Below are 27251 nucleotides of genomic sequence, written 5' to 3' on the forward strand. Positions count from 1 at the left end.
GCAGGGTTGGTGGGGAGAAATGGTGCAATTTGGCTACTTGAGGTAAACCTGTGGCTTAGAAAAGGGTGCCAAGTCTCATGTAAACGAGCTGCTATAGGTAGATTCACAAGATGATAAAATTCTATTCAACAAACATTTATTGACTTCTTTACAGGCACTGAGTTTTTAAAAGATGAATCCTGACCAAGTTCTTCTCCCAAGTGGGGGTCACAATAAAAAGACATATAAGTAATGACAATGCACTGTGGAAATTGTTTAGAATGGCATTCAAGTGGTGGCAGAAGGTCAGAGAAGACCAAAAAAAAAAAAAAAAAAAAAAACCCAAAAAACAAACAAAAAATATATCCCACCATGGGCAGCCCTGGTGGTGGCGCAGCGGTTTAGCGCCGCCTGCAGCCTGGGGGTGTGATCCCAGAGACCCGGGATCGGGTCCCACATCGGGCTCCCTGCGTGGAGCCTGCTGCTCCCTCTGCCTGTGTCTCTGCCTCTCTGTGTCTCTCATGAATAAATAAATAAAATCTCAAAAAAAAAAATCCCACCAGATTTTAATTTTCTCTCAGCTGATCTTATCACAATTTATTCCTATATCCCAGAAGAAAATCATTCATTTCAATTCTCTGAAACATCATGAAGTATACAGGATAGTATATAGTATGTAATCTATTACTTACATAGATTGCATTGCTTTTTTTCTAATTACAAAACCAATATATACTTATGTTGAAATTCAAGGAATTCAAAATTGCCTAATTAACAAAGAAAAAACTCTTAACTGGAAACCACTGTAAATATTGTGGGAAATAATTTTTTTAGATAACTCTCTGTGCACACAACATAACACACTCATGGACAATTTTTATAAATAGGAATCATAGTGCTAATAGGAAACCTGATATTTTTCACTCAATAGTGTTTAATCCATATTAAATACTGTATTCCACAATGCAGTGTTTGTCTTATATCTTCACCCTGACTCCTTCTGAAAGTGTTCTGCTCTTGTAGTTCTGGAGGGAGCCTTCCATTATAGTATCTCACACCTCTCTCCATGGTGCCTTGAGCAGGTGACTGACTCCATCTGGTTCAACCTTGGTACAACCAAGGTAAAGATGTGAACAAGAGTAGTTTACCATTCAGCTACCTTCTCCTTCCCACTGTCAGATTCAGTTCTGGCACTTCCCACTCTGTAGGTAACCTATAAGATCTTGTCATTTGGGCCCACTTTCTTTGTATACTTTTTTTTTTTTTTCCATTTCCATGCCTTCATTTTCCTTGATTGTCTTAGTCTTTTTATCTGCTTTTTTTCCATTACCCTTGGCTATTTCAACTTTCCTCTGATGGTGAATTTCCAGATTCACATCTACTTCTCTGTTGAGTTATACCAGCAACTATATCTAGTGCTGGTATCCTGTGTCAGTTTCTTTCACTGTAACAGATTCATTCCTATAACTTTGTAGCTGTAAGGTCCTTTGCCAGCTCTTCCTCTCTATTCTTAGGCCTTTCAAGAACACCTCTTCTGCAAGATTACTCTTTCGTGTAAAAAAAAAAAATTGCTGAGTGGAAATTCAAACTGATGGAAGGGCTAACAGCAATTTTGGCAACCGGCAGCTCCTGGCACTGTAAGACTTCCAGTGTGGGACACCCATCATAATCTCAGCATTTGAATACCAAAGGTGAACTGGTAATTCTTGTCATTTTATTCATTTATTTAAGCAAATGGATTCCAGATGCTGTAAGGATGGCTGAGAAATGAAAGATAAGTAAGACAAGATCCTTTCCTTTGAGGATTTCCTAGTTTAGTGGGATAAATAGCTAGTGGGATAAATTATGTAAGTAATTATATAGTATGAAATACAGTTTTATAAAGATATATAAAAAATATTTTCTTAGAAAAAAAAAAAACAGGCACCAAAAGAACATACACCAAAAGTTGGTAGTTATCTCTACCAGATTTTCCCCTTCATTGCTTATCTGTATTTTCAGAATTTTCCTTTGATGTACATTTATTATTTTTGAAATAGGAAAAAGAAGCATATTCAAAAAGCAGCGCAATGGGCTACATGCCACATTGGAAGTGTGCACAGTATTCTAAGAAAGAAACTAACTTGTCTGGGGAACTCAAAGAAAACCTTGAAACATGAGTCTTTCCAATCTTATGTTCATATGTGTCTCTCACATGCTAACCAAATGTAACGCATAGCTTTGTTTAGGTCCTGGTCCAAGCAAACCAACTGTCAAAATATTTATAAGGCAAGTGGGGAAGTTTGAATTCTGACTGGATATTTGATGATACTAAGGTAATATTATTATTATGATGTATGCTAAAGGTATTACAGTAATGTTAGGATAAAAGAAACTTTATCTCTTAGGTAAATATACTGACATAGTTATGGATGAAATGATATGAAGTCTGGGATTTTTACAGGTAAATAATCCATTGAGGGTGCAAAGTGGTTGGGAATATAAAATAAAAAGAGTAGTCATGAGATAATGACCATTAAAGTTGGATAATGAATACATGGGTGTTAATTTCAGGATTTTCTCTACTTTTGTGTTTGTTTGAAGTTTCCTATAATAAAACATCCAATAACTAATATAATTATTTTCCAATAATGAATAAAAACATCCTTCAAATATTTCTATATTCAAGACTCAGCTCAAAAGCCATCTTCACAGGGCACCTGGGTGGTTCAGTTGGTTAAGTGTCTGCCTTCAGCTCAGGTCATAATCTCAGGGTCCTAGAATCAGAGTCCCACCTGTGGCTCCCTGCTTAATGAGGAGCCTGCTTCTCTCTCTCTCCCTCTGCTGCTGCCCCTGCTTATTCTCTCTCTCTCTCTCTCTGTCAAATAAATACATAAAATCTTTTTTTGAAGATTTTATTTATTCATGAGAGACACAGAAAGAGAGAGGCAGAGACACTGGCAGAGGGAAAAGAAGCAGGCTTCATGCAGCCATGCCCAAAGTGGGACTTGATTCCAGGACTCCAGGATCACGCCCTGGGCCAAAGGCAGGTGCTCAACCGCTGAGCCACTCAGGCATCCTTAAATAAAATCTTTTTAAAAAATGGCAGCCCTGGTGGCCCAGCAGTTTAATGCCACCTTCAGCCCAGGGTTGTGATCTTGGGGACCCAGGATCAGGTCCTGCGTTGGTTTCCCTGCATGGAGCCTGCTTCTCCCTCTGCCTGTCTCTCTCTCTGTCATGAATAAATAAATAAAATCTTTTTTTTAAAAAGGCATCTTCTCCACCAGTGAATGAGAGCATGACAAACAATCCACGTGTGTGTTCACCTATACACAGAAAGCACTGACAAACTACCTGTACATTACATGATGCCTATTTTATGATACTCTGATCTGTGTCAATGACACTTGTAGTTTCAACATTTTTTACACTATTCAATGTTTACAGTGTAGGTATACACACTAATCAAATATTTTATTTTATTTTATTTTATTTTTATTTTTTTAATTTTTATTTATTTATGATAGTCACAGAGAGAGAGAGAGAGAGAGAGGCAGAGACATAGTCAAAGGGAGAAGCAGGCTCCATGCACCGGGAGCCCGATGTGGGATTCGATCCCGGGTCTCCAGGATCGCGCCCTGGGCCAAAGGCAGGCGCCAAACCGCTGCACCACCCAGGGATCCCTAATCAAATATTTTAATCTTATTATTAAGAAAAGAGATATATTCTCTTTGAAATTTTGCCTGACCATTCATTCCATTATTTGCACACCACCTAAAATCTGCACATAAAAGAGAGGACCCATAACACATGTCTGTGCATATTTGTTCTCTTATATTTAAATGAGATCAATGTGTAGAACATGAAAACTACACAGTAAATAGTTATGTTCGTTGTTGTTGTTATAATTACAGTCCTTTGTCTTTATTAGGCTGTAAGACTAGCAGTGGCCATCTTATTTGTCTTGGTACACCCAGCAATTATCTCAATACCTGCTACATTTCAAGTGCTCAATAAATATCTGCTAAATGAATAATGAAACTTAGGATCACTCCATTCAGACCTACACTGAGTCCAGCAGAAACATCCATAAGACTTAGGAATGTAAATCCATGCCTTAGAGTTTATTCAGTGTTCCACAGCTCATTTGATAAGAAACATAACATGTACCTAGATTCAGTGTACATTTAACACAGTCACTTTGAGAAATGGCAGAGAAAGGTCAAACACCTTTTTAAAAAATTTTTGGTAAGCGATGCAACGTACTTAGTAGCTATCCCTTACCTTCACTCCACCTGAACCTCTCTCTCAACTGCAAATATATATTGAGGGGAGAGATAAGTCAGAAACAAGACAAATAAAAGAATGAGGCTAAATGGGTAAAGGGAGTGGGAGGTATAAGGCTTCCAGTTATGAAATGAATAAGTCACCAGGATGAAAGGCACATTATAGGGAATATAATCAATTGTATTGTGATAGTGTCATATGTTGACAGATGGTAACTACACTTGTGGTGAGCACAACATAATATATAAAATTGTTGAATTACTATGTTGTACACCTGAAACTAGTGTTACATTGTGTGTCAACTATATTTCAATTAAAAAATGGGAGAAAATGGTTTAAAAAATAGTGTAAGACTGAGGAATGAGGTAAGCAAGAGTGAATGTCAGGATTAGTGAATGGCTATTTCACGTAATATTCGTCAATGTTCTTAAGTGCTGAAAACATTTCATAACCTATTTTTAGGCTGTGTCAAAATATTCTTGGCATCAAAAGGACTTGATCAAAACATGTACCATTTGATCCCCACAATAACATTATGAGATAAACAGAGCCTGTCATCTCTGTTTTAAAGAAGCGGAACCTGAGGAAATTTACTCTTCAATCAGCTGGGATCTTAAATTGTTACAATTTTTTTTAATGCAGTATCCTGGGATAATAATGCTGTGTTATCACTGCCAAGAAACAACTATTTGTTTTGAAATAGCTGTTAGATTGAAAGTACTCTTCAGATTCTTAAGGAAAGTATTTGAGTGACTTCCAAACTCAAAAACCTTCAGAAAAAGGGAGATTTGTTTATTAGCTTGTTTGTTTGTTTGTTTTTAGGTACTTGAATTACTAACTTGCTCCTTGAAAAGCAAGGGTGCAGAAATCAAAGGCCTGATTGTGCTGAATCCTTCTATTTGGTCATTATTCAGATTGGTTCCCAGAATGCCACAGTCCAAAGGAAAGGTTCCAAGCTTCTTTTAAAAATCAGAAACTAAAGAGCTTACTCAGCATCCTGCTCACATTACTGTTTCTTGTATTCATCATTTAAAAGTCTTTTGATAACTTCTTTTATGCTATAATGTTAGGCTTTGGGGGAATATTCTCAGAAGGTAGGAAGCACCTAGTTACGATGCAACATACTAGTTACGATGACCTAGTTGACCTAGTTACGATGTAAATGCTTTTTGTGACTCTCCCCTCTCTTCAAAGACCTTTGGAACAGCCAGGCCCTTAGGCATAATTGAACCCTGGGGAAGAATTTTACTGAAATGCAGGTTGGTTGGTTGGTTGGTTGGTTTTGTGGTGCTTGTACTGATGAAGAGGGAGCTTTCCCCTTAGTGGGGAAGGGGAAATTTTACAATGAAACTGGCCCTTGATGTTTACCTACCCGCGACTGATGAGGGCATCCATGCTTAGGGGAACAGGTAATAATTTTTTTAGTTCTGCTTCAGCATCTAGGAGAGTGAGAATGCATCGCAGCAATCTACCTGAAAGAACGTCCCTTGAATTCCCCAATTCAAAAGACTGCGTAGAGCTAAGACAGAAATAAGAGCACCAAGGGACTTTTTGTATGCCAACTCATCACAAAGGCAGGGCTTTTCTAAGGATGTAAGAATCATGTCTACATTTTGGGTACAGGAGGTAGAGTGCAAATACGGGATTCAGGAGCAGATACCCCAGAACTATCCGAAGGCAGAAACCTTCATACAAGGTTATCTAGCTCTCCTTGACAGGTACAAGGGCAGGGAGGCATCTGGTCCTTGAAGTAACGTTCAGTTGGGAAGTTACGACAATGACGTCCAAGTCTATGGCAATCCAGGTGACCCTGAGCGCAGGAGCCCGGTAGGACTGCGGCACAGACTCCTCCGCTGGCCTGCCAGTCGCCCCTCCCCCCTCGCCTTCCCGGGGGATTGGAGTAGCTGGAGTCGCTGACGCCATCCCTTCCCGCCTCTGGCTGTCAGGGAGCATGCGCCTCCGTCCTCACTTCCTCTCAAGGAAGGGGAGAGTAAGGCTACGCCCTAGGCGACCCGCGGCCGGCCCCGCGTCACAGGAACTTCAGCACCCAGAGCGCGGACAGCGCTCTCCTCCACCTGAGGACCTGACTCGGGAGCGCCCGCCCGCCCCGAGCCTTTGGGATCCCTGCACCCGGCAGCCGAGCCCAGAGCTCCAGCGGCCGCCGGGCGCCTGCCGCCCTCCCTCCCCTCACCCGCCCTCTTAGCTCTTCCTGTTTTTACTCCTCCTTTTCATTCATAACAAAAGCCACAGCTCCGGGAGCCCGGGAGCCCGGCGCCAGGCAGTTTCGGAAGCCAAGCGTGGAAGCATGGGGTTCCTTTGGACCGGCACTTGGATTCTGGTGTTGGTGCTCCAAAGCAGCCCAACTCAAGCTTTCCCCAAGCCGGGAGGCAGTCCAGGTACGCGGGCACTTGTCTTTCCACCTCCTTTGATTTCGCCAAGAAAAGGTAAAGCGTGAACCGTGAACTGCCTTGCCTCGTTTTCTGATCAGGTCGTATCTGTGCATATTGATGGAGAAATCAGTTGGAATTTAGAGACAGAAAGATTTTTTTTCTTCCCCTCACACTTTTTGAATGATAGAGTAATAATGAGTTGTTTTGAAATATCTTATTTTGAAACTGGTCGGGGGGTGGTGGTTTCTCTGCCTTAAAAAAAAGTGACTTTTTTTCTTTTTTTAGTTGTCTTACAACCTTTCTCAGATATGTATTCGTAATATGTGCAGCATATGACAAAAGAGCCTTCAATGTGCCAGTAATGCCACTCCACTCCAGATTATGCTCTAGTTGGAAACAGCTGTTAAGCCAAGTGTTAGAACTATATGTTAGATTGATAACATTTCTGGGCAGAAAAATAAAAGTGTAATTCTATTAACTTAGCAAGTACACCAGGATAAGAAGCAAGGCAACGTTGATGATCATCATTATGTATAATCTTGATTATCTTTGTTAATACATGTTTTTGTTTCTCAGTCATCCAAAGACATTTCTCCTAATAATTTCTCTTTTTTGGAGATTTTATGTAGTAAGAGACGTATTGTGTCTTTCCACTGCACAATTAAATTTATATTTGTGTTTGATTATTCTAGACAAACCCCTACATAATAGAGAATTAAGTGCAGAAAGACCTTTGAATGAACAGGTAGGTCAAAAGTCAGACTGTAAATGCTATTTCATGCAGTTTCATTCAGTTATTATATTTAATGTTATTATGCTGTGGCTTTTTAGCCATTTTGAATTCACAAACTTCAGGAGCTTAGTAATAAATTGACAGAAATTAGAATGGAAAATATGGTTTGGGAAATTGTATGTCTTAACAGTTATTTACATAGAATAATGTATAATACATAGAACTGACTGTATAATATACATAGAATAATGTATAATACATAGAACTGACTGTATAATAACTGTTTAATACTCAGTATAATTACTGAGTAAGCTCAACATCACCTCCACTCTAAGACTGCTTGTCAGATTTATCTTTTACCAATATTACAGGAGAAGGGAATTAATATTTATAGACCATCTGCCCTTTATTTCATCTCATTTAATCCTTATGGCAATGCTTTGAAATAGAAAGTATTATCTACATTTTACAAATAAGAAAACTAAATCCCACAGAGATTAAATCATTTAGCTGTCATATTTGTTAAGTGGTGGAGCAATGATTTAAAACCAGGTCTACCTCCGATTTACTTCCCAGATTGCTGAAGCAGAAGCAGACAAGATTAAAAAAACATACCCTCCAGGTAAAAAGAAATTATGTTGATGTAATTTAATAATGTAGGTTATGAAAATCTTAACTAAAATGGATGTGTTTGGCTCCGGGGCTTTTCTTACAGAAAATAAGCCAGGTGAAAGCAATTATTCCTTTGTTGATAACTTGAACCTGCTAAAGGCAATAACAGAAAAGGAAAAAATTGAGAAAGAAAGACAATCCATTAGAAGCTCCCCATATGATAATAAATTGAATGTGGAAGATGTTGATTCAACCAAGAATCGAAGACTGATTGATGATTATGATTCTACTAAGAGTGGACTGAATCATAAATTTCAAGGTAAATGAGGAAAAAGAACTTTTGCTTCCTATTTTTTCTCTTGGAGTCTCCCCATTGTGGTTTAAGAGAAAGTCCTATGTTTTAAAAATAGACTTTGTATATTCGTAGTCCCTTATTAGTCAGGACCAAAATTAGACAAAGCCCAAATTTTGGTGAGGCCTTAGCTCTACAAAAGTCCGAATTTTATTTACTCTTTTTAAGATTCCTTTACTGATGCTTTGAAATCAGTTTAAATCTGCTATCTATATTTTATGTTATTGAATTCATTTTAACATTCCAATTTATTTTAATTATTAGTACAAAGAAAATATCATAATTCTCAAATAACTAAATCAATAAAATACTCCTCGCAAAAGCTAAAATATCCATTACTTTCTTTTCAGTGTTCTTTTCGTAGTCCTTTCTCTCTTTTCGTAGTCCTTTCTCTCTAGGTCATTCTAACCTTTCCATGGTCTTAATTATGATCTATAGCCTAATGTCTTGTAACACTAGCCCAGACTTCTTCTCCAAGATTATATATATATATATATATATATATATATATATATATATATATATATATAACCTATATATAAAATGGGTTTTTTTTCCTCCATCCTTGATCACTATCATCCTTGTCCAAACTCTAATCATGTTTCACTTGAACTACAGCAAAATCTTCTAATGGATCTTCCAGCATCCACTTGGCCTTTCAACATCTCCGAGCTGTCAGAGTGATCTTTTCAACACACAAGTATGAACTTGTCACTCTTGCATAAAATCCATTAGTAGATTCTTATTTCTCTTGGGATAAAACCCAAAATCCTTAACGTGGCTTCTATAGTCCTGGAAGGACAGATTTCTATATTCATCCAGTACACATGATCTGATAGAAACCTGTCCTTTTCATTCCTGACACTTACTGTAATTTATAATTTTACAATCCTAAGTGTGACTACTTATGATTTATGTCTTTCTCCTTAATTAAACTGAAAACTTCACTAGTTGTATACCCAATGTCTCAATGCTTATGAAATCACTATGAATAGATGTATAAATGAGCAAATAAATTCATACACAGGGAATAAATGAACCACTATATCTGAGCATTGAGAAAGAGAGGAAGAGAGTGTATTTTCAGTGCTGAAGACCACTGCTTAAGAGTGACTACAGATTTTCTTTAATGTTCTTATTCTGCTGTATGGTCACAAGAGAATTATGCTAGTTTTCTCTGCCAGGGAACAACTACTAAATAAATATGATTTTCATTGGATATCATGGCCTGAGAAAAATTCAGAAGTGTGTTGTAAGTGAATGGGATAGAGGAGATGGCTTATATTTTGAAACATTACTGGAAATTTGTTTCTCTTGAATTCTACTTTTTAAACCGAAAATTTTGGGGGGCACCTGGGTGGCTCAGTGGTTGAGTGTCTGCCTTCAGCTCGCAGGCACAGGTGTGATCCCAGGGTCCTGGGATCGAGTCCCGCATCGGGCTCCCTGCAGGAAGCTTGCTTCTACTTCTACCTATGTCTCTGCCTCTCTGTGTGTCTCTCATGAATAAATAAATAAAATCTTTTTAAAAAGAACCCTAAAATATTTGGCCTAGAAATAAATAGACACTGGGTATAGCTACATACAAAACAGTTTCAACCACTTTGATTAAACCAATTGTTTGATATAATAAAATTTTAAAAAATAGTGTAATGCTTGTTTTACTACATTTTTTTTTGCTCAAACTGGTTGTATGTCCAGGCAGCGGCATAGCTCTGTTTGTGATCTGGCCACTAACTTGAGTAACTTATTTTTTTTTAATTGTTCAACATTTTATTACCATCCCAAATGGGTTCAGAACTATCAATTACTAGACCTGATAGCTCTAGGTTTACTTTAGAAGTCATTTCAAGTCCTCTTGAGACTACAGAGAAGACTCTTGGGGAGAATAGTCTATGAGTGGATTACTGGCCTCTTCTTATACCTTGGAAGTCCTGGAACCAGGTGGGTTTGGGGTCACCAAGTTAATTGGAACGTCAAAGGCATGCAGACTTATACCCCAGAAGACAGTGTGAGGGTGCCAAACTTCTGCAGGGTACTTTTACACCTTTAGGAAACCTCCAGATGGGCTTTTTCTGTGTTTTCTACAGTATATGTGATTCAGGATTTTTCCAAGTTTCTTTTATGAAGTAGTGCTTTGGGGCGCCTATGTACATTTACCAAATGAATATTCATTGAGCTATGTTTACTATGTTTCAAACTATGAACTAGACAATAAGCTCTGTGTAGTTAGGCATCATGCCTAAACTATAAGTCTATTTCCAGTTCTGGCCCATATTAAGACTTCAGTAAATATTGATTGGACAGGGGATCCCTGGGTGGCTCAGCGGTTTAGTGCCTGCCTTTGGCCCAGGGCACGATCCTGGAGTCCCTGGATCGAGTCCCATGTCGGGCTTCCGGCATGGAGCCTGCTTCTCCCTCTGCCTGTGTCTCTGCCCCCCTTTCCCTCTCTCTCTATCATAAATAAATAAATACATCTTTAAAAATAAAGATAAAAAATTGATTGGACAAATGAATGTCAGGTGCCATAAATAGATGCCAAGTATTCAATGACTTGGAAAATGGTCCTTCTACACCCACCTAGAATGTTGTAGCTGCTTTAAAAAAGATATGGATGTTGAACTCATGTTTGGTTTCCCTCCGAGGGTATATAAGAGGGTAAAATATACCTTCGTGAGCAGTAGAAAAGTCACTCTGAATGATTCTGTCCATTTTAGAAAAGCCAAGGAAAATTAGTGGAAGGTAAAGAGCAATGCCCAAGTGGTCAACTATTAACTTCATCCAGCAAAGGTCTGCTAAGGGAGTCCTAAGCTCCTGGCTCAAGAGAACACAGCGGTGCAGCAGAGCAAAGAGGCTGTTTTTTTCTGAGTGTTGGTTATGTTCTCCCTGTTATGAAGTAAATGAACTGAAAAAACAGTCATCTCAGTTATTTTCCAGCTCCGGCAGGCAACCAGTACTCTTCTTTTTTTTCAGATCCTGAGGGATTAAGTGGGAAGGGAAATAAATTTTTCCACCTCTGCATAGATCTTGGTAGTTTCTGCTCCACATATTCCCCAGAGTCTGCCTTGCAATCAGCAAAAGGAAAAAATCAGACCTAAATAACAGTGAGTCTCTGCTCCTGAAAAAAATGGATGAAGAACCCAATTTTCAGTCAGTCAGGAGATGAACTGATTTTATGGTTTTTTTCTTAGGATCTTTTCTGTTTATTAGTCACCCTGGTACATAAGCATCAAAGGGCTCATAGCTAATGGGTTTGTCGACAGTTCAGCAATAATATACTGCCAGGAATTTTCCAGTCTTCCATGTATAATCACCCTTTTCAGTTTCCTAAGCTTTTCAAACAACAAGAAAATGTTCTGCCTAAGGCAGCATATATCTTCAGCTATATAGGTTCTGGAAGAAAGGTTGTTAGGGAAATTTCTCATTTGAATCCCAAAAGACATGGAAGAAAAGGACAGAATCAGAATAGAAATACTAGGCTCCTCTTTCTTTGAGGAAATATGATCAGAATTATTCAGGCAGAATTTGACCAGAGATTCAATTTCCATTTTCTCTAGAAGATAACTGCATTTGGTACAAATCCACTATATATGATCATTTTTAGCTTTCATATAATACTACACATTAGCTTTCATATAGTACCTTGCAATTTAAAAGGTGCATTTAGATCTTATTCCATCTGATACTCATAATAATCACATGAAACAAATAATATTATTATTTCCCTTTACAGTGGTCCAAGGATATATAGATAACAAGTGGTATCGTAGGCTAAAATTCTGATCTTTCCCATCTGTCTAGAGGTGACAGGAAGAGTTAAATGCTTTCTAAACTTGCACATATTAATATATTGCTTGGTGTGGTATATGTTAGAAAAGACCAGTTAATTCCTGAGAGTTGTCTTGGACCTGGTGCAATGCTTCCTTGCCACCAACTCTTCTGTGTCCTCCCTTTCTCTCAGGATGAGCTCTTGCTTTACTTTGAATTAGTGCTGCCAAGTGTATTCCCAGGAAAGCCAAGGATACATATTTGTAAGCATCTCTGCAGAGATTTACATATATTTACATATTGCTTTGTACAAATCTGTTGTCTCATTTTATTTTTTTTTTTAAGATTTTATTTATTTATTCATGAGAGACGGAGAGAGACAGAGACACAGGCAGAGGGAGAAGCAGGCTCCCCGCAGGAAGCATGATGCCAAACTCGATCCTGGGACTGGGGATCATGCCCTGAGCCAAAGGCAGACGCTCAACCACTGAGCCACCCAGGCGTCCCTATTGTCTCATTTTGAAAATTTAAATTTCAGACACATACACTAAGTTCCCTATTCTCTAGAGAAAGGGGCTTATCAAATTAAGCTGTCTTCCATAAAGGAGTTCTGACACACATTCGGTTAGAAGTAAATATTTATTCCAGATAAGTCATAAAATCTTCGATACATCCTCTCTGATTCTGAGTGTGAGGCAGATTCCCCGTCCCCAGCCCAGGAATTTGTCAGAAGAAATACATGCGTAGATATTACTAGTCCACTCCTTGTATGGAAATGGAATATCAAATTATATGGAAAGGTGTTTTGGCCAATACGGCATACTGCATAAATATGGCACACTGTAAAATCTTAATATACAATCTTGTTTTTATTATTAATGAAAATAAAAAAATGGAGAGGCCTTTTGTGTTGTCTTAAGATCTTCCTTTTTCTTAAAAATCACATAAGAAGCTTTCAGAATTTCCATTATCATCCTAGTTTCTTCCCTTTAAGTAAAATTTTACTTCAAACCAGGGTTTTTGTGGACCAAGTAACACCATAAATACATTCCAAATAAATCTAAGTGTACAAATTAAAAATATAATATCCATGAAATAGGCCCGTGATAACTACAATGTGAGGCTGTGATTACTTTGTCTAGATGATCCAGATGGCCTTCATCAACTAGATGGAACTCCTTTAACTGCTGAAGACATCGTCCAGAAAATTGCTACCAGGATTTATGAGGAAAATGACAGAGGAGTATTTGACAAGATTGTTTCTAAACTGCTGAATCTTGGTCTAGTAAGTCATGCATGAGAATAAACCCATTTCTTAGTACAGTTTGGAATGGGCTAAGAAGCCAAGCCATGTGATCCAAATAGCCAAATATTTATAATACATCTACTTTATATTAAACATAGGTTTTGAGAACAAGTAAGACAACATTCTTCTAGGAACTTATAATCTACCAGAGGAACTACACATATGCACACATGCCCACAATGCAAGCTGCATCAGAACCATAAAAGTAGTTCAGCATGCCAGAGGATGGACTATATCCAGTTGGGGAATAAGTAAGAGCTTCAGAGAAGCAGGTGTTTGAAGTCAGCTTAAAAGGATGGTTAAGATTTAATGAACAGCAGTACATGTTTTGTGATACATGATGATAACAGATACATGAATTGTGAGAAAAGAATAACAGGAGCAAAGACCTGCAACTTTTGGGAAACTGTAAGCAATTTAAGTCCCTCAGCCTGGCTCCCAGCCTTTATACAGCCCTATCAGGCTTTAGTAGGGTACTAAATTTGCCTGTTTCAGTGGTTACCTAGGCATGACCTGCATCTGAGGGTTGAGAAATAACCCTCAAGATGTTTCTCAAAATAAATATTCCATGGATTCCAAAAGACAGGCCTGATCACTTGCATGACCAAAGGCACTTTTTCCCAGGAGTGCTGGGGTAGTCACTAGAATGGCCAGCAACTAATACAGGTATAAACAAGGGTTATCTAGAAAGAAGGACCAAAAGATTCTCTCAACTTCTAAAAATCTATTCAACTGCAGAATTTAATCTAGACTTTTTAATCACAAGTTTGAGAATAACAGTTATATATATTTTCACTCTTTGTAACAGATCACAGAAAGCCAGGCACACATACTAGAAGATGAAGTAGCAGAAGTTTTACAGAAATTGATCTCAAAGGAAGCCAACACTTACGAGGAGGAACCCAATAAACCGACAAGTGTGACTGAGAGTCAGGCTGGAAAAATACCAGAGAAAGTGGTATGTATATATGAAATCATCTGCATGTTATAGATGTGTGTATGTGTCTGCTTGTATTTGTATATAATTAATACAATCTGTATATAATTAATATCTTCCTTGATACCAAAGAAGATTTGGTATGTGATTCGTTTGACCCAATTAAAATATATACTCACAAAATACTGTTAAGTTAAAAGATATAAATCAACTCTATGTTGAAAATGAAGATACACGTTATATTATATTCTACAGTAAAGGCTACGTCTTATACTGCTCAGTAAATTAACCCATAATGTTATGTGGAAATGTTATAACCATTCCACATAACAGCTGCTTGTATAATGTCAGAGAATTGGAACCAAATATTTCGCAGCTCTTTCAGTATACAACTTCTGTTCACAGAGTGTCATCATCTGCCTCCAGAACCCAAAAAAAGAAACCTGGGTTGATTTGATCCTCTGCCACACCATCCTGTATATCCCCAGAGCTAGTTGCCTGATACTGCCTGTTATATTCTGAGCTCTTCCACTTGCTCTATCCTCTTCTCATTGGTTTGGAGATCTGGAACCATCCTTTACTTCGACTAAGCATTCATCCTTCCTTCCTGTTCCTGGACTCTGTGCCTCTTCATCTTTTCTTGGCATCTGCCAAGCTACTAAAGTCTTTCTCCCGTCTTTGAATCCCTGTAAAACTCTAGTTGGAGCTGACCACAGAAGGATATAAGAAAATATTAAACTCTTCATCTCTCCTGTTTTCTCCACCAGAGGACCCAGATTCCATGGCTCTTCATCCCCTCCAACATCGTATCCCAAATACAAGGAAAAAGAATGTATAGGCCTATGATTATGTTTTAGAGGAAGCTAGAAAACAGAAATTGGGTCTGAATTTTTCTTTTACTAGGTAACATAAAGTTCTTTGGTCTCCCTATTTCTAATCACCAGCTTTCATTTTTTAAACAGCTTTTAAAAATCCACCCAAAACATTCTTGATCTATCAAAGAACTCATGACATTCACTCAAGCTTACCATCTGAACTGAAAGTGACATAGCTATTGTATTGTCCTGATCTTTCACTCCCATTTGTACTCCTTATTCACCCATCTCTAAAACATTCATATGCTTGACCTGTTCACTCATGTCATCTAAATGCATTAAAGCAAAGGAAATATTCATTCAATACATATTTATTGAGGTACCAGTTATGAACAAAGCACTGGGGATACAATACTCATTTAAAGAGATAGAATCCCTACTCTCATGTATCTTACGGTCTAATGGAAGAAGTAGATGGTCTTCAAATAGTCACCTATTTTAACTACAACTGCCTTAAGTTTTCTGAGGAAAGAAACCTGATTCTATGAGACCTTGTAAAAAAGGAACTTTTTCTGGACTTAAGCTCAGGGAAGGCTTCCCTGAAGAAGTGACTTGAGCCCAAACTGAAGGCTAAATAGGAGTTCACTTTGAGTGTGAGAGGCAGTATGTAAAGAAAAATGTGTGGAGTATCCAAGTAGCTGCAATAAGGGCAGGTTGGCTGGCATACAGAAAGAGCAATGAGAGATGAGCTTGAGGAGGTGGACCCAGGGCAGACCAGGCAAGGCCTTGGATTCTGATCTTCATTGTAGGACTAATAGGAAAATACTGGAGGATTTTAAGCAAAGGAGTTATGTGATCACATTTTAAAAAAGATAACTCTGGCTATAACACAGAAAATGCAGTGTTGGGAATCAATTAGAAGTAGTTGATGTGCCAGTTAGAAGGCAAGAGATGAAGGTACCTGGACTAGAGCCAGGTAATGGAGAAAGAGAGAAATTATAAATTTGGGATAAATTTTGAAAGTAGGACAAACAAGGCTACTGATGGATTAGATGAAGGAAATGAAGAGGAAGAGACAAGAAAGGCTTTTAAATTTCTGTCTAGTCCACTGAAGGGACAATGGATCATTACCTAACACTAGAAATGGAGCAGGTCTGGCAGAAAGAGTCCTGTGTACCCTTCCAGATAGCCCTTAAAATTTTACTGCAAAGTCCCCAAGGTATGACTGCTCTGCTGGTGTTAGATATTTTGACAGGCTTTCCTGTATCCTGTCATAGAGTCTGTGACTTCAAAGCTTGCCTTGGTAAAAGGCACTCTTATGAGGAGACACTCATGAGAACTGACAGAGGGGAACTTGGCCAAGTAGGAACCTAGAAATTCCCTGTCTATTCTCCAGGAGTAGGAGCCAGGGTCCTCAGGTGAAACATATGTCTCTTAGCCCCAATGACCTTTCCATGTGGCTAGATGCCCATGCCTGGAAATGGGTTTGATCCTCCAGGAGCTTGCAAAGGAGGACATGTTCTTGTACTTCACATTCAAGGGCACCACAGAGGAAAGAACTGAGCTGGAGTGTGATTCGTTCTAACAAAATTTTATTTTTTATTGATTTTTCCCCCCCAATGGAGACTCCAATGGCAGCAATTCAAGATGGTTTTACTAATGGACAAAATGATGAAACAGTCTCTAATACCTTAACCTTGACAAATGGCTTGGAAAGGAGAACTAAAATCTACAATGAAGATAACTTTGAGGAACTCCAATATTTCCCAAACTTCTATGCACTACTGAAAAGTATTGATTCAGGTAAACACTGTGACCATGTGGAATAGAAACATCAATTCCAGGAAATGTGTGGGTGGGTTCTTTTTCTTCCTGTTTTCAGTTTCTAAATACAATTTTGGATGACATATATTGTCAGTGGCCTCGGGGGAAAAGAGTTCATGTCCAATTTTTTCAAAGAAGTATACTAGTCATGAAAGTATTTAGGATAGGATAATCAGAAAAGGTGGAATTTTTGGATAATTTAATTTTCTTGCTACCAGAGGCTTCATTTATTTGTTCAACAAATAGTTACCAGGTATGCATGGTGTTTGTGACGTTGAAGTGAGTGCTGTGCAGATAAGGAGAGAAATCCGTGTCCCTGCCTGACCTGCTCAGCCTCAAATCTTTTTTTTTTTCAAGCCTCAAATCTTATTGTAAATCTTTTTTTTTTTTTAAGGCTGTGTTCATTTTCCTCTTAGTGGGAGCAGTGTGTATAACATAATTTATCCTTTTTAAAAATAATTCAGATTTTTACTTTTTAGACATTTTCAGCTTCAGTCTTGAGATGAGTTAAAATAAACTAACACACTTGGGAAATGGTTTGTTTTTTAAAAATAAAGCCCTTAATGTGCTTTTTCTCTTAAATATACACCAAAATAAGTTAGCTGAAAATGTCGATTCATGTTTAATTTTGATAAATCTTCAAGGAAGTTAATAATGGGCAAATTTTCTGTTGTTACTATTGTCCAGATAGATACTCTTCTTTATGGCTTTTCTTCTCCCTTTTTAAAGACTCAGCCCCAGATTGAACATTTGTGATAAATATGTCCCCAAGAAGTGACCGTAAAGTGAGCTTTCATTTCTGGAGAACATCCATTGTCCTTTAATTCCAGATATTGGCCAGATGGCACCAGCCCCTCTGCTGGTGTCTGCAGGGCTTATACATCTTGAGGGTCCATTCTCAGCCATCTTGCCCCATTGGATGGCAAATGTCCAGCTCAGAACCTTTCTCATCTTGGTGAGTCACTTCTTGTCAGTGAAGAGCATCAGCATGACACCAAATACTATACAGATGTGACCTTGAACAAATACTGTGATGGCAGAAGTTATTTTCCAGCGCTTTTCTAGGATCTCTTCCCCATCTCCTCTCTCACCTTTCTTCTCTCCCAACTTTGGGACTTTCATGATATTTTAAAGATTCCACTGTATGGAATGCTTTTTATTTGTTTTTATCTTGCAGTTTCCTTGACCCCGTTCTTTATTTCCTTTATTTTTATAGAATTTTAATTTAAATACTTACACTAAAGTCTTTAACAAAACCCATCTTTCTCACCCAAGGTCTGAACTAACATAAAACAGGTAGAAAACCAAAATATTTCTGATACTAATGAAGTCTGGGTTATAAGGATTGTTAAGATGCAGCTTCGTGTGAGATCCAACAATGGGCTTGTTCACTCCCAATCTTCAGTCTAGTTTTTGAAACAGCCAATACCAAGGATAGTTTGATTCTACAGAGCAGGCATTTATCTCAGGACACTGCCTTTCACTGTTCCTGGGGAGCAAAAAGAAATATTCCAAATCCCTATAAGTCAAGAGATGTAGACTAATGGTCATTGTCTACTAACCTCATCTGTGGGAAGGATGAAAAGATTATCGGTGGTGAGAGGGGGCAGTGGGGGGATGTGGAGGCTAGGAGTTTTTAAGAGAAATCCTTCATGGCAGCTAAAAGAATAGGGAAAATAGGCTGCTGTCTAGTACCTTTCTTCAAAAATGGAAATAGATTTTTTAAACATTTTAGAACATCTATATATATTCTATATATATGTGGGTTCTATATATATGTGTCTCTGGATGGTGTGTGTGTGTGTGTGTGTGTGTGTGTGTGTGTGTGTGTATGGAATGACTATGGAATAATCAGCCATCCTCTTCCATCAAGATACAGAACAGTATGTCAAATCCTAAGAGTTCCTAAGAAACTTAATAGTGGTTACCTACAGGGACTAGGTGTGTGTGTGGGGGGGGGGGGGATGTTATTTCCATTATTATTTACTTCTTTACTGTCGGAATATTTTTGCTATATGCATATATTCTTTCAAATAAAATAAAGTTTAGAAAGCAATATTTACTGTTTAAAAATCAACCTTAAGTTTTAAAAAATAAAAATACATATATGTTTTTATTTTCAAATATTAAGTTTGATTAATGGGGTCATTCTTGCCCTCAAAAACATATAGCCTGAGTAAAGAAAAACCTGTTGGGTCATGAATCTTCTTTCTGAGTTCATATTACCTCAGGTTTTCTACCCTATTAATAAAGTATTTTAGATTAAAGTAAATCTTTTTGGAGAAGTTATAATTGCCCATTTCTGGAAAAGTTCAGTACACCTGTACATTATCCTGTATTCCCAATCAAATCTTAGACTTTTTATAAATTAAATATATGTGGTTTCAGCTATAAATGTAAGGAGAAATATTACAATAAATGCCATACTTCATAAACTGACACTGAAAGAGGAAGCTATACTCCACTAGTTTTTTGTTTTTTTGTTTTTAATTCTTTTATCTTAATCTTTAAAAAAGCAGGGAACCGGCTGAGTAGCTCAGTGGTTGAGCATCTGCCTTTGGCTCAGGTCGTGATCTCAGGGTCCTGGGATCAAGTCCCACATCAGGATCCCCACATGGAGCCTGCTGCTCCTTCTGCCTATGTCTCTGCCTCTCTCTCTCTCTGCCTCTCATGAATAAATAAAATATATTTTTAAGTATTTTGTCCTTTTATATAGAAAAAGAAGCAAAAGAGAAAGAAACACTGATTACTATCATGAAAACATTGATTGACTTTGTGAAGATGATGGTAAAATATGGTACAATATCTCCAGAAGAAGGCGTTTCCTACCTTGGTGAGAGTCCTACTTGTTTTGTTTTACTGTAAGAATTTTCATTGTCCAAAGTGAATTAGAGATTTGGCAATAATTCCCTCACAAATGTGATCATTTATGCCAAAATAGCCCGAATCATCTGAGTAACCAGAATTGACCAACTTGATAATGCATACAGATAAAATTAACCAGAAGTTTTCAACTCTTTATAGATATAGCTTGAGTACAAACATGCCACATTTATTACACTTTGCCTTATTAACATTTTCTAGATATCTTCATGGAAATAGCTTTATTAAAATTTGATTCTTTTTCTCAATTGTGTTTGAATGGCGAAGACTAAAATAGTTGATTTTAACTAGTGAGGTCTGTGTGTGGTGGGAAGGAAAGAGCAGTGGACTGAGCAGCAGAAGTGATGCCTCCTGGTCCAGCTCTGCAGAGACCAGCTCTGTCCCATGGGGGAGGGCACTCACCTTTCTTGACCTCAATTTCTGCATCTGTAAGATAAAGGACTTTGTGATCTATGATGGGGCTGGTTAACTACTTACTGCCCATGGACCAAATCTGGCCCATTACCTATTTTTGTATAACCAAGCTAAGAATTGCTTTTACATTTTTAAGTGTTTGAAAAAAAACAAAGAAGAATAGTATTCTATGACACAAGAAAGCTATATAAAATTCACATTTCAGGGTCTGTAACTAAAATTTTATTGGCATATAGCCACACTCATTTGTTCAATGTTGTCTATGACTGCTCTGTGCTACAATGCAGAGTTGAGTAGTTGCAACTGAGACCATACGACTCACAAAGCCAAAAAATATTTACTATCTGGCCTTTTACCAAAAAAGTTTGCTGACCTTTGATTCCTTGGATTTTGTAGATAAGCTTGGACATTCTCTGTGCATACAGGTTGTTTAAAAAAAAAAAAAAAAAAAGCCTTAGGTTTTCCTGCTTGGTTTAATCAACAAATACCATTTCTCCCTGATGTCCTTTGGGCAAGATGACCTCACGGCCCCTTACTCTGATCTCTGACAGAGGAGGGAGAATTAGAAGAGAAAATCTCATAGGACAGAATAATCCAGAAGACTCTCTATGAACTCCATTTTTTTCCACATGAGAATTGTTTAACTGTTTTGTTTCTGATTACAAAAGAGCATATTTTTAAAAAATCAGTCAATGCAAAATGATGTTTAAAAAAAGTAAAAAAAAAAATCACTCATAATACTGGTACCCAGGTAATGTTCTGGTGTACATCCTTCTAGATATTTGTGTGTTTGTGCACGCACACACACACATATGTATATACCTTTGTTGTTTCTTTCCTTGTTTTATCTTGCTTAACAAAAAATGAGCTCACATCATATGTAATGTTTTGTGCCCGGCTTTGCTCAACAGTAGATCAAAGCAGTTGTTTCAGATCAGTCATTGTTTCATACCAATACCCTATGACTCCAAAATTCCACACTGAAGTAATTCATCCAATGGAAATAGATTAGAAATGCCACCAGGGCTTAGGTGTGAGGTAGGTATTTCCACTACTGTTTATAACTGTGCTATGCAGCATGGTAGTGGAAAAGGCATTCATTGCCTCATGTAACTGAGGAGTCTAGGGGTGGAGAGTTGTGTGTGTGTGGAGGGGGTAGTCTGACATTGGGTTTGTAAAGTCCACCAGTAGTGTGAAGAATCTGTCCCTCCCCATCTCCCGGCACTGATTTTCCATGTGTTGATTCATTCCAGACAAGCTGTTCTGTTATGGGAAAAAGATGGCTGGCAATCTCCATCCTCACAGTACAGCAATCCTGGCAAGAAAAGATCCTCTTTCCCCCAGTGGTCCCAGCATTGAATCTCATTGTCCTGGCTTGTGTCAGGAGCTCGCCTTTGAACCAACCACTCAGCCCAGCGTGGTGGAGCCCCTGAGGAGCCAGGCTTGGGTTATTAGGCCCCTCCTGAGTCAAATGTGCTGAGAATGGAAATGATCTGGGTTCTTCAAAGGAAAATCGAGGTGTAGTTACCAGAAGGTGTTGAGGAAGTCCAAACCACAGGTTCCCATTAAAAGTTCAACCCCGGATGTGTTCTAGCAGCGGCCACAGAGATGTAGAAGGAACTTCCGCAATTAACTGAGTAGGAGGCTGAATTAAGGATCCCAAATAGTGCATTCCTAGAAATAATATCCATGTCAAAGTATCTTAATTGCAGTGTTAATGCTTTGTGATATTTCTGATGAGGTTTAAACAGTTTTAGTAGAAGTTTGGTATCATCTTTCAGGAAATAAAATTATATTTCATATTTCTTCCCCTCCTCCCTCCAGAAAACTTGGATGAAACTATTGCTCTTCAGACTAAGAACAAGCTAGAAAAAAATGTTACTGACAATAAAAGCAAACTTTTCCCAGGTATGATTTATTTAACTATTTTTTTCTACCTTTGAGCATAATTGATCTTTGTGTGGTAAATAAGTTCAACAAACATTGATCAACAATTCTAGATTTCAAAAGTTTTAAAATCTGAAATCCAACCAGAGGACCAAGTAGCTATAACCTTGGCTATTTTGCGTTAGACTCAGCATAGAAATCTGATCCCAAGGAGCATTGAAGAGAAATGCAGGTCTTCCTGAAGATTCTTAGGAGGTCGCTGACAGGGAAGGGAGGAGACTGTATCACAAAACTGAGTCATTCTTCCTGCAAATCTCCTTTAGCCATTTTTTTTTCCTCTTCTAAGATCACCATTTCTCCAGTGCACTATCCCTGATCATGCATCCACTCTGTGCTGCCCCTCTCCTGGCTCTCCCCTTCCAAGTCTTCTCTCTCCTCTGAGACAGTCTGTGCCCCTGGGTAATGTGATTTACCCCCTTCTCTTGGTTTCTTCACTTGTGCATCTCTGCCCATCACCCTACGGAACCAAGCTGTGCAAAGGAGCTTGCTTTGAGTGGGGAGGGAGGAACAAAAAGACAAAAATCACACGTTCATATGCTTAATCTTGTGTTCCTATCACAAAGGTTATGTACATATATTTTATGGAACATTATGCAGCACCTTAAAATGATGTTTCCAAGTAGTTTTTAATAACCTGGAAACATCTTTCTGTAATGATGTTAATGGCAAAAGCAAGGAACAAAATTGTACTGCAACTATGAAAAAAAATTGCACATCAAAAAATAGAGAGACCACAGCACTAGGAATGGATGTTTGCATAAAGAGGAAACAACTGACTTCTTTCTTCTTTCCTCTTTTTTCTATAGTAATAACCCTTTTATTGAAAAAGCGAAGCTATTTGTTAGGCTGCTTGACGTTTCCTATTTTACTTAAACAGGGATACATTATAGTTGCTTTCAAGCAGTTAGCTACTTTAAGGTTTATGATGTTTTTAATTCAACATAAGATTGTTAGGAGAAATGCAGTTTTTTTCAATTCTTGTTTTCTCACCTTTTTTTTTTGAAGTATAATTGATATGGAAATTAGTTATATTTAAGTACACAAGTGAACAAAGATAATCCCATCTTGACAGCAAGGGTCCAGTTCTCTTCTTTGCAGTAGGGCGACCATGGATAAGGGAGTATGAAGAAAGAGGCAGAAGGAAAGAAGTCTTGCCATAGCCCCAAATTCTTAGATGCTACTCCGAATTATAGAGTGTTCTTCAAAAAGACAACATCATGGAGAAATTGAACAACTACAGAGTTCTCTTACTTTGTAATGGAGATTCAACCTTACTTTGGGACCTGAGATATCCTACTTGACTGCCTACACTGATTATAGTAAAGAAAATAGTCTGTGCTCCAACAACATGGTAGCAGAAGGGAAAGAACACTAAACCACAATCTGGCAAGTTAAGGCTATGGCCCAGCTCTTTTGCCAACTCCGTTCACATCTCTCCCCATTGTGGCCTCAGTTTCTTCCTCTGCAAAATTGGAGGAAGTTGCCTAGATAATCACTAGATCCCTTTCAGCCTGAAAAATTATCTGACCTTAAACTGTACCTTTTCAATAAAGCTTATTTCTACATTATGAATTAATTAATAGGAAATAGGGTTATAACCACAGGGTGCACAATCTGATTACAGCACCGTCAGAAAAGAGTCATGAAGAAACAGATAGTACCAAAGAAGAAGCAGCTAAGATGGAAAAGGAATATGGAACCTTGAAAGATTCCACAAAAGATGATAACCCAAGAGGAAAGACAGATGAGCCAAAAGGTATGGAATCAACAGCTCTAAGGCGGCAATGAAATTGGCACCACACATAAGTTGATCAAAAATGCAAGCCCCACCAAATCTGAGAAATTGGCACCATCTGTATAGAAAAGATTCAGCACATGATATCTTTATTTGAATAACAATCTTCTTTAACAGTCTTGAGTCTCCTGGAATGGCAAATTGGTTTCATCTTCTGATGGTCTTTACTGTCCAGTGGATTTTTATGCTTGGAGAAGAATACTTATGACCATTCGTACATTGTTTAATGTCTAATTTATAATTTATTAAGCAGTATTTCTTTAAACATAATTAACATTCCCCAAATAGCCATATACTACTTATTGAACAAAGTCACCAAAATTTGTGGATTTAACAGAGCAAATTTCCTCGATCATTTATTTATAGTGATTGAAATGAGACAAGCGCTCTTAAGGACCTGATTAAGAATCACAAATCAAATAAATCACATTTCCTTAAATAACCTGAATATCTTAAGCACAAAAGCACTAGCCCAATAATTACAAAACTTAAGTTTTTATCCTTTTACACATGCCTGTGGTCCAATTTCTACTCTGCCTTAGAAGTCTATGTGGTATAAAATTTACTTCTTCCTAGGATTTTAGAGATTTTATTACAGCCTTAAAGAAAAAGACCCTATTGGGAGAGGTGTTAGGGGATGTGGGGAGAAAGAAAGAAAGAAGACCCTCTGAGGATGCAAGTTCTAAATCACTAACCCTTCGGTTTCAGGTCAGGATGTGGAATCTGGTTGCACAGTCCAATGGTTCAAAACCCTTTTATTATGAAGTCTGCTCGTTATATCCTGGAAGGTGTATCTACCCCTCAGATAGATACTCTTCTGCTGAAACTCAATGTCTTTACCAGAAGTTGTGAACAGATGGCTTAAACTTAACTAATTTTTCTGACGTTATGATATACTGACCTCTGTGGTATAATTGGAACATTACTTATATCTTATCAGTGTCTCATTAGTAGGGTCATCTAGAGATTTTATTCCATAGAAACTGGAGGAGTGGGTCCCCAGTTTTGGCTCTCTCAAGGCCAGGGGAAGTGTGACATCCAGTTAATCTATCATCTGAAGATGTGCCATTGGGCTCTCTTTTCATTATTTATTATGTGCAATCATGAGTGTTAATGAACTGAGGGGCTCCGTATTCCTTTCTGGATGACATAAGACCACAAAAGCTGCTCATGTTCATGGTATTGCTCTTCATTTTGAAGGGGCTACTTGGCCTACTTACAGGTTCCTAGTCTCACCTGCTCATACAGATAGAAACAAGTGCATATTCATATTCATACTTGATAATAGGTCCTGCTTCACAGAGTTCTAGTTCCTTTTTGTAGAAAATATAGAAACCTGAACCTGGGTTATATGGGTTCAAATGAGTAGTAATGTGGGCCAAAAGTACTGCCTCTAGTTCAGTTATTGGGACTTTTTTGAGATAGGAAATATCATTTTTTTTCTTAATATATCAAGTTCATGTCGATTTTTCCTATTTTATGAAGCTTTATATCATTGTATTTTTTTTCTCTAGCACAGATTTCATAGACCATCACAATTTTCTCCTACATCGACGCAGCTGATGGATCAGCTCTAATAATTTGGCATAGTAGCCTGTGTTGAGAAAGGTTATGATATTGCATCTGGGCTTGGGAGGAAGGAACTTGGGATGATTAATTAGTAATGTTTATCAAGGGCCATAAGAAGGGAGGAATGGGTAATATAAATGTCATGTTTGCAGACTCTGTAGACCAGTGAGTCACACTGCCTTGATACTTCCCTGGGTCTACTCTGGATGAGTGGTAAACTTTTTTGAATGTCTTTTTAAAAAAAATTATAGTAAAAAAAATTATAGTAAAATACATATAAAAATGATCATATTAACCATTTTAAGTGTACAGCTCCGTGGCATTAAGTACATTCATATTATTGTGTTACCATTGCTACTGTCCATTTCCAGAACTCTTCTTATCCTGCAAAACTGAAACCCTATATTCATTAAACAAAACTCTCCATTCTTCTTCCTCTTCAGCCCCTGGCAACCACCATTCTATATTCTGTCTCTGTGAATTTGCCTATTCCAGGAGCCTCATATAAGTGGAATCATATCGTATGTGACCAGCTTACTTCACTTATTGTTCTCAAGGTTCATCGATGTTGTAGCATGTGTCAGAATTTCCTTTTTAGGGCTGCATAATATTCCATTGCATGTATATACATTTTGTTTATCTGTCCGTTTGTCTCTGGATGCTTAGGTTGCTTCCACCTTTTGGCTATTGTAAATGATGCTGCTGTCAATACAAGTGTACAAATATCCCCTCGGGACCCTACACTCGATTTGGGGGGAATATCCCCAAAAGTGGAATTGCTAGATCATATGTTAATTCTTTTAATTTTCTGAGGAGCCATCGTCCTGTTTTCTATAGGTAGCTCCACCTTTTTACATTCCTCCCGAGAGTGTGCAAGGGTTCCAATTTCCCCACATCCTCATCAACACTGATGGATGTGAGGTAGAAGATGAGTGGTAAACTTTTAAAAGATAGCTAACCAGGAAAAGAGTCCTGTGACCTGAGATAGAAAGCCAGGAATTGGGCAGGACAGAGCACTGCTCTTCACCCCCACAGGAAACCAGCATACCTGGGTCATCTCCTCTGGGAGCAACCCATGTGTAATGACTGCATTTCCCAAAGACAGTAAGCCATATCTGAGACCCTTGACTTGCAGAAGCAACACCTTCTATGACCACTATGCCAATATCCATGGGAATGGATGCTGACAGGTATCTTTGCTTATTTTAGGAAAACACTGTATAAAAAAAGAAACATAAAGAAGTTGGTTCTTGGTAGTCTACTATTCCTATTTAGGATGTGAGTGTTTAGAGACTAATGAGGTCAGATTTCTTTTCCCATTAGGAATTCCATCAGATACTAATAGGGAGAAAAGAGAGTAAAACTCTGTCCATTTAGCGTTTTTGTTTGTAATGGCTCTCATGAAACATTAGAGGATAGGGATTTGGAGCTAAAATTAGTTCCTTTCCATTATTTGGAGATTTAATTTATTCATCATACCCCTGATTCCTATTACTCTGAGATAACGAAAACTGATTTTAGTACAATTTAGAGAATATCAGCCTCAGCTTAAGCCAAGGGCCAACATTTCTTGAAAAGTATGTAATCCCCAAAAGGGCATATTATGACATATACTTTTATATTGACAATTGCTTTGCTGTACTTTTTCAGAGGCTGTTTTGTTT

General features: G+C 38.0%; 1 protein-coding gene across 5 annotated transcripts in view; it reads left to right on the forward strand.

The window, feature by feature from the left end:
• SCG3 (secretogranin III) overlaps nt 1-27251 on the forward strand; it is a 97865-nt gene that overhangs the window by 58834 nt on the left and 11780 nt on the right. For 2 of the 5 annotated variants that reach the window (XM_049104228.1, XM_035708795.2), the window contains exons 4-12: nt 6490-6689; nt 7328-7380; nt 7945-7990; nt 8084-8299; nt 13240-13382; nt 14212-14361; nt 16781-16958; nt 19696-19812; nt 22101-22184. In XM_049104228.1, the coding sequence (XP_048960185.1) occupies nt 6490-6689; nt 7328-7380; nt 7945-7990; nt 8084-8299; nt 13240-13382; nt 14212-14361; nt 16781-16958; nt 19696-19812; nt 22101-22184 (1187 nt within the window). Of the gene's footprint in view, nt 1-6191; nt 6690-7327; nt 7381-7944; nt 7991-8083; nt 8300-13239; nt 13383-14211; nt 14362-16780; nt 16959-19695; nt 19813-22100; nt 22185-23847; nt 23980-27251 lie in introns of those variants that run through there. The other 3 variants (XM_025472789.3, XM_025472790.3, XM_049104227.1) reach the window with 3 other exon arrangements.

This window comes from Canis lupus, chromosome 30, assembly GCF_003254725.2.
Source record: "Canis lupus dingo isolate Sandy chromosome 30, ASM325472v2, whole genome shotgun sequence".
In the NCBI taxonomy this organism is placed as follows: Eukaryota; Metazoa; Chordata; class Mammalia; order Carnivora; family Canidae; genus Canis; species Canis lupus.